Source organism: Aulostomus chinensis, chromosome 10 (assembly GCF_037954235.1).
Source record: "Aulostomus chinensis isolate RoL2024-O1b breed Wild chromosome 10, RoL_Achi_v1.0, whole genome shotgun sequence".
Classification (NCBI taxonomy): Eukaryota; Metazoa; Chordata; class Actinopteri; order Syngnathiformes; family Aulostomidae; genus Aulostomus; species Aulostomus chinensis.
The window spans coordinates 10,120,771-10,135,769 of record NC_141329.1 but is presented as its reverse complement, the minus strand read 5'-3'; the positions used below and the strand labels follow the sequence as shown (position 1 = coordinate 10,135,769).

The 14,999-nt window shown below is 43.9% G+C and overlaps 1 protein-coding gene across 3 annotated transcripts in view; it reads left to right on the top strand.

Moving 5' to 3' along the window:
• Positions 1-14,999, top strand: part of epha4l (eph receptor A4, like) — a 53,071-nt gene that overhangs the window by 23,162 nt on the left and 14,910 nt on the right. For all 3 annotated transcript variants that reach the window (XM_086215978.1, XM_086215980.1, XM_086215979.1), the window contains exons 5-8: positions 5,787-6,122; positions 11,722-11,846; positions 11,936-12,095; positions 13,527-13,638. In XM_086215978.1, coding sequence (XP_086072104.1) covers positions 5,787-6,122; positions 11,722-11,846; positions 11,936-12,095; positions 13,527-13,638 — 733 coding nt within the window. The remainder of the gene's footprint in view (positions 1-5,786; positions 6,123-11,721; positions 11,847-11,935; positions 12,096-13,526; positions 13,639-14,999) is intronic.

Below are 14,999 nucleotides of genomic sequence, written 5' to 3'. Positions count from 1 at the left end.
TGAGTGGAAACGCTGGTGAATCTGACTGGTCGATTACTCCCTCCTGACTCACACTGGCTGTGATAACAAATATTGTTAACAAGCCCGCTGCCTAATGACACCTCTTCCTTTTTCCAAATCTCTCTGAGTCATGGCACTGGGAGTTCATACTGGTAGAAATGTACACAAAAGCAAAACCCACAAGACACCAAAAAAAAATTCAGACACTCATTTCCCAGGAAATACCAGCAATCATGCTTTCATGCAGCCGACGTTTATGTTTGAGTGAGTGTGTGTGTTTGTGTGTGTGTGTGTGTGTGTGTGTGACTGTGCATGTGTGTTTCTTAAAGCAATTTTAACAAGCAAAACATCTGTTGAGCCGCTTAGCTCATAGTTGGCTCGACGCTTGGCCTGAATGATCTGTCAAGTTCCTGTGGATTCATCACTCAGCGAAACAGTTTATTGAATCGGACGAGCAGCCGAAGCCCCCGGCCTCACACTTAACTGTCAGAACTGTAACAGAACACAACGGCCTCTAATTATTCCCCGTGGTATACAGTATCTATAAAGATCATAAATACTGCTCTACTGTCACGTATTATAGTGTCATATTCTAATCTACTTGACCCCTCATTGATCTTTTACACTCACACCAAGAGTTTGTTTGGACATAGAAAAGCTTTGATCAGTCTTCTGGCCAAGGAAGTCATGGAAAAAAAAAATGTCCAAAAACATAAACGCAGCAATGATGATTTAGTGTTTGAGGTAAAATGACAGATTCATCAAATGTAATGTGATTCGATGCTTTTTCTTCTTTGTCTAATGATTAATTGAATAATCATGGCGCTAGAATATTTCAAGTTTAAGTTTTGGAATATGAGTATAACATATATTTTTACTGCACGAACATCACTCCACGAAAAATAAAAAGTAGGCTATTGTTTTAGATGCTATGACTGGTTTTATTTGATGCTGATATTAATTATCTTGTGTAAAATATTAATTTGAGTCAGCTCAAAGAGAGAGAGAGCAAAATAGCTCTCATCGCATGGACTGTGAATTGCACTTAATAAATGTATGTAACAAATGAACTTGAAATAATTGAAATCACTGTAAAGTGGAGCACTGTCACAGTGATCAACAGCAACCCAAGGCTTTATCCTCTTCTTGAATCTTTTTCAAGCATGAATCATATTTTCACTTTATATATTTCTGCTAATTCAAAACAAGAATTCAGTTTTAATCAAGTTGTTTTGAGGACACTACCCTCTTCCGGCTTCAGCTTAGTAAATGTTTCATGCAGTGGAATTTATAGAGATAAAAATCTATGGGGGAAAAAAAGCAAATGAGCTGCTGATCATGAATCTCTCAAAAGTATAAATATTTATTATATTGCAGCTGATAATGAACAAAAACATTTTTTAAATAATAACAGCATCAGCACTATTGTGAAGTCACTCTTGTGTTCCTGTTTATTTACACACACACACATATATATATATATATATAGTTGCCAGTGGGACTGAGCCGACTTCGTCCCCATTGTCCCGTTATCCAGTGCAGCATTTCACTGCGGCTGCTGAGAGCAACAGCTGTCAAAGCTCATTACTCGGCTGCTTTGAAAGGATCCCGCATTGCGATCCCCACCACGTTCCTAACGCCGCCGTTTGGAACTTGATGTTAGCGAGACTCTCTCACCGACCTGTGCCCCGCCTCGTCAGCCGATCACCAGTTGATCTTTGAACCCTCACCCCATCCGTTGTCTGCTGTTTTCCTTCCTCGTGTTTTTTTTCTCACTGAGATGTTCGAGCTCTGTAATTACAGCTGTCACTCATCCATCCCTCCGCTTCCACATATTTGTCACCGTCTCTCTCCCTCTCTCTTTCTGTGAAAACCAGTCACAGCAAAGTCATTTCCTATCTTACTGAAGGTCACTGGGTCTACTGACTCAAGTTGATGATTACAGCTGGCTGTTGTGTAATGCCATCATTGAGTGGCTGTTTGCAGACTCGGTCCTCCTCCTGTCTTCTATCAGTCAGCACATTTATCCTGTGTCTCTGTTCTTGGTCTGCTTTTTGCTTGTTTGATCGTATAATGTGTGCCACATTTCCTTGGAATACTCTCTGTTTAGATTAGAAGCAAGAGATGAAGTGCCCGCGGAGCCTGGCAGCATAAAAAGTAGATTTAGTCAGCTGTAACAATGCTTGTTAACAACTTTTTATAGTTAATTGTTACAGCTCTTCTCCTGCTGTTACATCTGGCTCACTTACATTTGCTGATGTGTTTCAGTTACTGTGCTTTGAATCATCCCTGTGATCACTGCCAAGATTGCTCTGATGAATTAGTCGTCGAATTACTCTTTCCACAGGTAGAAAACGTCTCATAAATGTAATCTGCAGCTCAGTCCGTTCCTATTCAAAACACATGCTGGATAAAATAGTCAGCAGTAGCCGTATGTGTGTGTGTGTGTGTGTGTGTGTGTGTGTGTGTGTCTGTGTAAAAACACACACACACAAAAACAACTGGATGGTAATGAGGACCAGGGACAGACAACCGAGAGAGCTGGCTGCTCTGCTGTGTGCAGGTTATAAGGAGGGGGTGTTCTTCATTTTGGGGTTTCTCTTGGCCCTTGATGTGTTTCTCAGATTTTTCCCAGTTTCTTAGTGGTTGTTTTGCTATTGAGGAAGAGGGCGGGTGGGATGAAGGCAGAGTGAGGAGGACTCGAGGGGGGCATTGAATAAATCCCAGCCGGATGGTAATAGCAGGGTCGGTGCTCCGGCCAATTTAGCCTGCTCTCCACCTCAGCCCTGCTCAACACTCAGCGACGAGTTACTGATAGAAAGAGACAGGAAGAACGAGGGATGAAGGAGGAGAGAAGGTGTAAGAATAGGAAAGGGTGGGGGCAGATGTTGAAGAATGGGAGTGGAGCAAAAACAAGAAAGACAGATGAAAGCAAGAGAGATGGAAGTGAAGAAATGATGGGAGAGAAAGAAATAACGCTCGGAGCAAATTGCCAGCCCATAAATGAATAGAAAGGAGAGGAGGAGGAGGAGGGAAGGAAAAATCTTTTAGCTAAAACTTTATTCAGGAACAACTTTTGAAAGTCTCCCTCTGGATTGCATCTCTAAGGGTTTTAAAGCAGTGTTCAGCTAACGTATGAAAGTAGTGTTAGCGCCCCCCCCCCCCCTCCGCCGTTCACTCTCTCAGGATTAATTACCAGGTGTCAGTCACAGCCGACAGCTCTCCCACGCTCCCTTGCTCCCAGTGGTGCATTCTGGGAGAGCGACAGGTATAGCCGAAGGTACTGCGTTTGTGTGTGTGTGTGTGTGACGCATACTGACACACTGTGTAATGTGTTAAAGACTATATAGTCGTGAAGATATATGGCGCCGTTGCAGCCCTCGTCATCGCAACAAACAAACACAATAATCCTCTTGGCATAACCTGACCTGGTTTCTTCTGCCTGTCTTTAAGTGAGAGGTAACAGATGGGATGTTATTATACTTGTAAGGACAAGTAGAGAAAACCAAGAACACACACATTCTTAGACACACTCTGGAAACATTAAGAGGACCTTTGTGCTCTTTGCCTCATGACTGAAGTCCAGATTACAGCCTCAGATTAGCTTTATGGCGTCTCATACCATCATAGTATAGAAAATGAGTAGAGGTTCATTGAACCTGCAATACATTCACAACTACAATGGCACATATGTGTAGGCACCTTAATTTAGAAATTCCATCTGTAACTTGTTCCAGAGAAAGAGGGAGAGAGGAAAAGTGGGGGAGGAGGAAAAATATAAAGGGGAAAGCGGGGGATGTCAGTGCTTTATCATCATTTTTAATGAGAATTTATTAATAGTTTTTCATGGCGGGCTGCGAGAGGAAGATGGTGATAGTGATACTAATATTAACACAGTGTACTGCCCTCATCTCACTGTTTAGTGCAACTTTCCATTTCTGACCCCTTCTTCCCACCCTTCATTCCTCCCGTACTAATAAAGTGGATTTAGACAACCTGGTTCTTCACTTCTTCCTCTCGTATCTTCTGTGTCACCGTCATCTGCCTGACAACAAGAAGCATCCAACACAGTTCAAGTCATGAGTCTCTCAAAAAGTGTATTTTGGCTTTTAAGTACTCACAAAGACAATATTGTTCTTCCTGCATCATTTCTTCGTGTCTCCAGCATGCAGAAGGAGCCAACTACGTATATTTACCTAGAAGCTAATCGTAACTGACAGCTAACAACAATTACAGAAACAAAGCCACAGCAAAAAAAATCCCTTCATTCAAACACATCATCTGGTTGATCCACATCCTGGTTATCGTAGCTATACGCTCAGTCATCCACAAATACTTCAATTTGAGCTAAAAACAAACACTCCCAGCTACCATGGCTGAGCACTTGCAAGCTGGCTAAACTAAATGCACCAACTTGTTTGACTTCGTGTTTATTGTCAGTGGTGAATCACCATTAGCTTTATGCTAAATAAACTTAGCTGGCTCATTCTGCATCGTGGAGTCACAAAGAAGTGATGCAGGAGGGGGAAAACAACTCAAGACATCTATTTGTGAGTAAAAAATACACTTTTTGGAAGGAGATTCTTGGACTGCCACGTCTCCTTTAAAGCAGCACAAAAGCTCACTTATTCCCTCTCTGGGGCGCAAACGCACACACTCTTCCGTGTGCACACACACCCACACACACTCTCCTTCACTGCTCTCTGTGAAATCATTCATTGCCACTCTGCTCCTCCAAAAATAACACTGATAATTAATTTCCGTTGTGAAATGATTTGTCTGTGGACTGACTAGATTTCATATTTCACCCTGCATCGATCTCCCCCAGCCGGCTCGCGTGCGCTTCATTAGACAGAGAGAGGGCAAGAGAGATATATAGAGAGAGAGAGAGTGAGAGAGAGAGAGAGTGGGAGGGAGAGTAAGAGAGAAAGAGCAAGACTTAAGTCAATTACCGAATCTTATGTTTGAAGGCAACACAAAAAAACACATTAATTACACTGGAGCTGACATGTAAATTGGGATTGATGAGCAGGGGGAGTTTGTGTCACATGTCTTTCATAAGAAACGCCAGCGTGTAGGCTTCGGATCAAAGCAGGAACGTAATAACAGGGTCCAAAGCAAACTTGTCTGAAGCTATTGAGTTGGTTCCATAAAGCCCCACTGTTAGCAGCAGGCGTGGGCGCTCTGCCACCTCCAGCTGATCTAACATGTGAATGGTTAAGAAATCTGGTTGGATTTCAGTAAATGTGCTGAATTAACGGACGTGAAACCTGATCCTCCATTGCTTTACTAAACAGGACATTAAAAGGGAATTCAAGAAGCCTTGATAAAGGGACGACTGAGTCAATTAAAACTTATAGGCAAAGAATCTATTAGCGGACCATTAGAGGTGCTTGAAGTGTTCACCAAATGCAGCTAATATTGTTCATCGAATTATTAGCCACTCATAAGTTTCTCATGTTAATAACCTGTCATACAGAAACAGCCCCCTTTACTTCTTTGCTCTTCAACCATACATCGTCATCCATCGTCATCTTCCGCTTATTCCTTACTAGTCAGGGTGGCGGGGGGGCTGGAGCCTATCCCAGCATCCACGGGCAGGTCGCCAGTCCATCGCAGGGCCAACATACAGAGACGAACAACCATTCACACTCACATTCATACCTACGGTCAATTTAGAGAATCCAACAACCATACATAAATATAATATTAATATATCATGGTACCTGCTTAGTATTTGGCTCTACATGGTTTATTCTAACCAGCTCTTCCTCTCTTCTCTGTAGGCCCTCCGACAGCGCCTCTCCACCTTATATCCAATGTGAATGAGACCTCTGTAAACCTGGAGTGGAGCCCGCCCAGGAGCTCAGGAGGACGCCAGGATCTGACGTACAACGTGGTGTGTAAACGCTGCGGACCCGATGGCCGGCGCTGTCAAGCGTGCGGGAACGGCATCCACTTCAGCCCTCAACAGCTGAGTCTGAAGGGGAACAGGGTGTCCATCAACGAGCTGCAGGCTCACACCAACTACACCTTTGAGGTGTGGGCAGTGAATGGTGTTTCATCCCAGAGCCCCGGGCCGGAACAGGCAGTGTCAGTGACCGTCACCACCAACCAGGCGGGTAAGATGATCAGAGGAGTGAGATAGTGTGAAGTAGTGAACGAGCATGAAGGGTTCAGTTGCAACAGTTGTATTAAAAGAACTCGTCGCCAGGCAAGATACCATGCCAGTGCTGAGCGATACATCTCTGATCTCACTGGGGTTCACTGAGCAGTCAAAGCGTGCAATCGACAGGTTTTACATGAGCAGCTGGTGATATATTGATCAATCCAACAATAAATACATGTTATGTCCGTCACAGTGGAGGTGGGAAACACTGATTGGCCCACTTTATTGACACGCCAATGTACTCTTCAACCATATTGACCATTCAGATGGATTCAATGACACATTGCAAATCACTGTCTTTATGGACAAGCGTAAGGGAATTATATATATATACACACACACACACACACACACACACACATACATACATATACAAGTGCTTTACTTTTAACTCAAATCAAAGTGTTTGTAATTTACTGAACACACAGCAGGAGTTTTAGTGTCAAAAGCCATCAGTCACCAAATGTACGTGGCTGGCTCTTTCCGCGTGAGGGAATCACACAGAATTAAAACAGGAGGAATAAAGTCTCAGAGTTCCAGACACCTTTTTGTTAGTAGCGACTTTAAAGGGAAAAATACACTTCTTGAGTGAAATATTGCTGTAATATATCATTTTCAGTTTTCTTTGGACAGTATGCAGCAGCAATGTCCTCAGAGGGATATTAACATTACTATCAATACTTTAACACTTGGAGTGTATTTTTCTCAATAGTTATTTCCTGTTACCTAGAGAAATATTACCTAGGACAGCTTTTATTCCGTATGATTTTCCTTAGCAGTAAGCTTTGCTATTGTAAATTTAAAATGTCCATAACTTCCTTTCACCTGAGCACACTGAGGACTCCTTACCCATGATGGCTTAAAGGTTGAGATTGATTGACAACATTTCCATGACAATTATGCAACTCCTGCAGTGAAAGAGTGTGTGATACCATCAGAAGCTTGTGTACGATGCCAGTCTATGTTTGATGCTGACAGCTTCATTTCACTGCACGCTGGTGGTACCTTTTTCGGGGGAGGCAACTTGCATGTCAAAACATGTTTATTAAAGCTGTGAATGATTTTGGCAAAGGTTTGATGAATGCTACAGAGGATGATGGATTCTCTGCTGTGGAAAATAATTTTCTGCAATATTTCACTTGAGTTTTGCATAATTAAGCATGAGGAGCCCAGGATGAAGCTAGTGGCAGCATGCTATATTTAGGTCTCCAGCTAATGAATTAGATGAGTTGTATCGATCCGCAGAGGCTTCATTACAAATGCTGCTGGATTGTGTGTATCCGTGTAATTATTACACTCAAATACGCCCATGAATGCAGCCTCTCCTTCAGAGCTGGAGAAGAGCCCTGCAAGCCTGAGGGGTGCGTTCAAAGCCCCCCGTTGTTTTGTCATTTAGCCATTTTGTAACCGCTTGTTGTGCAAATGGATTTTACAACCCTGGCCTTTTCTCTTCCTCCCCCCTTGCTCTGCTCGCTTATAGCCGATCATTACCTTGGCCTTCTTTACTGCACTGCTCTTGGGTGGCAAGCTAAGTGCCTTTTTGTGTCATTTTATTACTAATTTCCATCCCTGGGTAAGGTGAATATCTTGAATGGGGGCCTGGACTGGCAATTTGAGGACACAGTGGTTTGATTTATCAGCTGGGGTCAGGAAGATAGAGATGAATGGATGTGCTGCCTGTGGGAGTGCTGCGAGTGCTGCCAGACAGGCATGTGTGGGAGCTGTAATGGAGCACACCCTGGAGCCCAGGCTGAGGGCTCCCGATAGCATGACAGGATGGTCACATTGAAGCACGGCTGTGCAAAAACTCCTCTCACACGAGGATTCGTACAAAGACACGGTAACACACATACACACGCGCGCACACAGCGATGCCACCCCTGAGGTTGCTGGAGGCTAATCTGCTGACTCTAAGTTGTAAGATATAGATGATGTTGCCTTTGGCCCATCACTGGTGCATGTTTCACAACTGTTCCACCAGATTATGCAGCTGGAAGCTCCATTAGAGTGTGTGTGTATGTGTGTCTGTGTGAATGCACATGTGCAGGACTGACTGCATGCTAGGCTAAAAGTGTTATAGAGACAATCTTTCAAACAATGTGTCGCCGTATGGTTCATGTCTCCTCTAATGTGTGTGTGTGCGTGTTAAAGAGAATAGCTCCAGACTGATTGGATTTCTTCCTGCTAATGCTCAGTAGGGGCTTTGGAATCTCTGGTTTCAGCCCCCGGTAAAGCCACCAGTCATCTGTGGCTGTCCCTCTCTGCGTACGGCCTCCCCTCATCCAGACACAGTGGATTACGCATTTATTATGATAGATTTATTAGGATTTATACGTGCTGTGGAAAAGAGACCCCCACCACCGCTGCCTTCCCATAAAAGTTCAAATTTCAGCCATAGAGGAAGAGGTGTGGTGCACAGGTTTGGAGGCGAAGAGGGCCTATGTACTTTTGCATGTGAGAAAAACGGACGAAAGAGCAAAAATTAAGACATGAGACTTTTCATTGCATGTGCACGCATCTGTGACCAGGCATGCATTTTCTTGTGTGTGTGTGTGTGTGTGTGTGTGTGTGTGTGTGTGTGTGTGTGTGCGTGCGCACGCTTGCAAAGAGGTTAGATTCCATGTCTCGCCATGAACAATCCCAATGTCATAAATCAGCCGGGGTGTAACCCTTTCACCCATGCTGCATGAGGAGAGGGAGGGGAGAGCAGGGGGATGTCCGAGCTTTGAACTGACCCCTGGCTGTAAATTGATGTTTTTCCCCTTTATGGGATCAAGCGTGTGCGTGTGCGTGTGTGTGTGTGTGTGTGAGAGAGAGTGAGAAAAAGGGAAGGAGAAAGTCAAAGAGTGAGAGGTGTTTATGTCTCAATACTAAATACTTGGCAGGCTTAGGTGACTAAAAATGAATTAGTGCATTAAGGAGTGTGTGTGTGGGCATGTCTTTCAGTGCACATGTGTTTGATTTTACATCTCTTCGGATAACTGGACAGACATACATGTGGAAATGTGTTTGGGGAGATGGAAGCAGAATTTATAGGCTGCGGGGAAAGAGCATGTAGGCAGTAGACATTTTCTTGACACCCTGAAATACAGCTCCCTGCCCAGCTTTTTTTCCTCCTTGGTGGCAGAAAAAAAAACAAAAAACTCCAATCTGGTGACCACATGTGCACCCTGTCCTCCGTCTCTTTTAATGTCCAACCGTAATCAACTGCATATTTGCACAACTGTTTCTGCAGCTGCTCCAAGTGATGAACATGCTTGCAAAGACAAACTCACTCGCCCCACAAACTACGTAGACAGAACTTCACAAAAGCTGTACTATTCTCCCCGGAGGGTGATTTTTCAAACCCAACCAGAGGTCTCCATGTCTCTGTCAGGTTTGTACTCATTATATTGCATGCGTAGGTGGTGTCTTTTTTGCTGTATGTGTGAGATAATGGCAGTAGGTGTGTGCCTCTCTGTGTCAATTTCTATCTGGTTGTGTAATGAGGTCTTGTGTGTAGCAAGTTATGTATGTGCATGTGAGAGAGAGAGAGTGTGTGTGTGTGTGTGTGTGTGTGAGAGAGAGAGAGTATGTGTGTGTTTTGTGTTTGTTTACCAGGGTCACAGGCTGTGAAGAGATTTTTCTTTTTTGAAGCATACACTTCTGAAATGAGATCTGAATATTCATTGCTTCTAACACTTATTATTCCACCAGCGTGTTTAGCCCACACGTTCAGGAGCCAGTGAGAAATTACATTATTGCCCCACATATTTGAATTCATCCAGAGGTGCTAGCTAGTCTCGTCTGGCCTTCACAAATCGCAATCTAAGATTTTCTCTGTTCTGGATGTAACTGATCAGGTTACTGTACACATGCTGTTGTTTAGTTATTCCTTGCTCTGACTAATCCATCTTTAACAAGTCATACAATTTTGCCGTGATATTTGTAATGTTCATGTCTCATGTAGGGACCACTCAAGAAATCACTCATCTTCGTCCTCACATTAGCTAAGGGGAAAATAAAAATGCAACAAGAGGAGTAGAGCACAATTAGATTGCCATATCTGTCATCTTTGGAGGGAAGATGGATGTGTGGATTACCTGGGAGGAATGAGGGTCTCTGACCCCTCTGGGGGTTTTTCTTTCTTTGCTGGAGCGTCCTCGCTCAGCCCCTTGGGGGCCTTCAAATTGGCTCTGGCTGCTGGCTAAGATTGATAGAGCGATACAAATGGCCGCCATCTAATTGTTTAACAGAGATGCAACACATTAGGCCAACAGGATGACACAACCTTGGGTTAATCCATTTACCAAGAGATGTCTGCAATCCCATCCCTCTCCATCTTCATCTCAACCCCCCCCCCCGGTCCCACACCCACTGCCGCCCCCTCCTGCTGCTTCTTCAGCCGGCTGAAACTCAATCCATGGCTGGTGCTTAGATTCCTGGCCTGTTTGAACTCAATCCACAGTTAAAAGCAGGGTTTTGTTAGCGTTTGCCTGAATGCCAGGCTCCCTGGAGCCCTCAGTCAAAGAGAAGAGAATGTATATAATGTCATAGATAATCCAATCATAATTGGTGGACTGTGAACCCCTCATTAATCATCTCACTGTAATTTTTTAAAAGGCAGATGTTCTTGAAGCAAGACGGTTACGGTGTCACTAAGGAGCAGAGGTCAAAGATCGACTCTTGAAGAGGAGGAGCCATAATGAAATGTTACCGGGCCGATAGTGGAACTGTTCTTGTGTTGCTTTGTAGTGGTTCTGATGTGAGGGGCGACCTCACACTGCAACTGTGCTGGAAGATGAATGTCTCCGGGTTGGATGTTCATTCATGTAATTTTTGTAACTCAGATCTATAACGCTCCTGATTTCTCTTTGTAGTGCTGAGAGTGTGTATGACCCAATTTTAGTGTTGGCATACTCCCTGAAGATAGTGGCTTGATTTGTGCAGCAGTGACACACCGGAGGGAGGGGACGAGAGGAAGCCATTATCTGTGCTTTAACCTTCACATGTTAAAGACGGCTGAACGCAGATAACACTGTTGCTTGAAATATGGCCTCATTATCAGCTGCAGCAGAAAGGGCCTGTGATAAGATCGCTCATGGGCGCTTTAATGAAAACCAATTGATTTGCTCTCTTGAAGACAAAAAAAGAAAAAGGTGAAGGCGTTGAGCTTGTTCGGAGCATTCCGAGGCGGAGTGTGAAGCGATGTAGGGTGACCTGCAAATATGCGGAAAATGAAGTTAGAGATTTTTATGCTAGCTTGTAGAAAAAAGTGACACGCTAGCATCAGCTGAGGGGAAATTGGGTCTGTTTTATAGATACCTATATTAGTTCAGAGAGAGTATAGTACACTCGTTTTTGGCAATTCAGCTGTATACAGTTCTATACTGCCTGAGAGTTTGAATGGAGGCCAAGTTCAAACACAAATGGAAGGGGATGGCTTGCTGCCTGGGCCGCTGTTTGACTTTCTCAGTGGGAGCAAAGGGGGGATTTGGTGGAGCAACACAAAACAGACTTGTTGTCTTAAAGGCTAAAAACAGCACCAGGCTTGACTTGTTTTCTCTTTTCAGCTCCGTCTCCAGTCACATCCATCCAGGCTAAGGACATCACACGACACACCATCTCACTAGCCTGGCAGCCTCCAGACAGAGCCAACGGGGTCATCCTGGAGTATGAGGTCAAGTACTATGAAAAGGTGAGGGGTTTCATACATCTTAATACTGTTCTCATTACAAAGTCAATTGTTTTTCCCTCTGTTTCTCTGACTCTGGTCTTTTCTTGCAGGACCAGAATGAAAGAAGCTACAGAATCATAAAGACCTCATCCAGGAACGCAGACATCAAAGGTCTCACCCCTATAACCTCCTATGTGTTTCATGTGCGTGCACGCACAGCAGCCGGCTATGGGGAATTCAGCGGACCCTTTGAGTTCATGACTAACTCTGGTGAGTCGAGCCTCATCTCTTCCGCTCACTGATGACAAATTCAACTCAATCATGTCCATTCCTGCAAAATCCTGCTATGAGAGCATCTTTTAAGAGTTCATCTCTTCTATGTCCTTTATCAAAAGTACCTGCCATTTAAGAGATAAGTGGTGCTACAGCAAGTAACTAGCAACCGTAGGAAATTCCTTTATTCGAGTCTCAAGTGGATTCTAACTGTTGATCTTTTTTTTGAAGAAAGATAACATTTCTGTTCTTAATTTTTGTTACGTGTTTTGCTACGCAGCAGTAAATGTGATTGTAGTAAAGACAAAAGCTTGTTCAGTGTTTCAACTGCAGTCCAAAACCCAAAGATAACAAGCGCTTACATTCGTGGACTTAAGATCAGACGTTTCACGGAATTTTAGTGGAGATAAAATAACAGATATAGTTGAGATTCCGTGAAATGTGTGTATAATTATATTTAGAAATGTTCCAGTCGATATGATGGAGCAACCACAGAAAAACAAAGGATCTCGAGAAAATCTGATAAAAAAATCTATCTGATAGTGTCAGACAGAGAGGAATAAGACAATTTTTGGTTGGGTTGCAAATGGGTGACAGATATCCGGTAAATTTCAGGAACTTTGCCATGAATATGTGGGAATTAACTCATTTCAAGCTACTGCAGCGGTTTTGAAGCCAAATATCTGACCTCAAGATTTACATTCGGTCAAGTCATTATTGATGATAACGCCAGGCTCAATACGTTTGATCAATGATATTTCAGTTTGTGAGCAAATAGTTGAAGTCGATACTAAAGCAAAAGGTGTTTTTACAGTTTCTGCTGCTTGCTGGTTTTATTTTTGATTTTTCATCTATATTCTACACAGCTAAAATCTGTGTATATCTGCTTATGACAATACAAAATAATTATATTTATATCTTTGTATGACAAATACAAAATGTAGTTGGTATAAATTGTCCCCAAATTTCCAGTGTACTATTATTAAATGCCACATATTACCATATCTACCTGTTAAGTCCCATGGAACGTTTCCGACTTTGAATATTAAAACAATTTTTCTTAGAGCCTCCTAAAGGTCAACAAAATAGGGAAACTGTATGCCAAAATATGACGTAAACGGTAGCAGAGATGACCAGGTGTCCCCATTGTAATGCAGATGGGGGCCGCGACGCATGATAATGACATGGTCAAGCACACATCCTAATGAGCTGTGGTTGTCTTTCGATGAAGCGAGCAGGAGTCTTTATGGGGTAATCAAAAAACAGGGGGATAGGGAGCAAGAGCTCTGAGTTCTGTGTGAGGCGAACAGAGATGTGGATGGTGTGAAACGGAGGTCTGATAAGCACAAAATATACATATGCTAGGTTTTTTTTTTGCTGTGATATCACTCTTTTTCTCCTCTTCTCATTTTTGCTCTTCTCTCTCAGTGCCAGCACCAATTATCGGAGACGGGGCCAACTCTACGGTGTTACTGGTGTCCGTAGTGGGCAGCGTGGTCCTCCTCCTCATTCTCATCAGTGCGTTCGTCATAAGCCGAAGGTGGGCTTCATCCCTCCTCCTACCTCTGTCTTCTCTGCTTTCTGTCGCTTCCTCTTCCCTTTGAGATGAGGGATGTCTTGCTTAGCACCTGGAAGAGTAGCTGTCAAGGAGATGGACGTCACCGGAAAAACACACGCACTCACTCACACACACACACACACACACACACACACACACACACACACACACACACACACACACACACACACCGAGCAATACAGCTAGCACTGACATAGAATGAGTGATGACTCGCCACACCGGAGATGTGATTGACAGCTCCGACAGCTGAAGAGATGCAATCAGTGACCCCTCGCTCCCTGTCCTCTGCATCCGTCCCCACTCGTCTCAGCTAGCAGCTCTAATCTGGGCCGCTAGTTATTTTCCCCTGCTGTGCCTTGCTGACTGCTGGGAGAAGAATGAAAGAGAGAGGGTGAAAAAAGAGAAAAAGAAGGATGGGAGTGTGGACAATGAGATAAGCGGGCAATGAAAAGTAGGAGATAGAATATATAGAGAGAGAGAGAAAGAGAGGCATCAGGTGGATGTGCAGTGACCCAATCTCAGGGTGTTAACCAGCGAGCAGGACAAAGCACCATCACACAGATGGGATTACATGCAGATGGGGCTGCCTCACCTCAGGGGTGTTAACCACACTGTGTGTGTGTGTGTGTGTGTGTGTGTGTGTGTGTGTGTGTGTGTGTGTGTGTGTGTGTGTGTGTGTTCATGCATATGCAGAAAAAATAGTATTGTTTTCATGTGTCATGTGTGTGGGGGTCTTGGGGGAAGGGAAGTGTTAATAGTTAGTGTGTTGATTACAGCAAGTGTGTGTGTGTGTGTGTGTGTGTGTGTGTGTGTGTGTGTGTGCGTGCTCTCCTGTTAGTGGCATGTGTTTAGCCGCTCATGCCTACGTGTGTGTGTGTGTGTGTGTGTGCCTCTTCATAGGGAAACCAAATCATTGTTTGCATGTGTGTATTGGTGTTGAGAATGATTGGGACTGAAAGGGGCTGTTGATTGCGTGTGTGTGTGTGTGTGTGTGTGTGTGTGAGTTTTTGTGTCCTCGCTTTCCATGTGATTGCCTGTCTCCTCAGCCAAGCAGGTGGTTGTCTTTGCCTTTTTTATATGCATGTGACGGCTGCTGTCATTGTGCTGCTGTGGCCATCCTGTGATTGTGGGGAGGGACTGTAATCATGTAGCTGTTTACCATCATTACACAACCATAGACGAGGACAATGTCTCACACAGCTGGTCACTTCCACTTCTGACCTAACGCATCAATATGAGCACAGGTGTCAGGCTGCTTGAGGGATTTAAGAGCATCTTCCATGGGATTGGTTTCCAGCTTTTTATACCCGCATGGCTCCTCC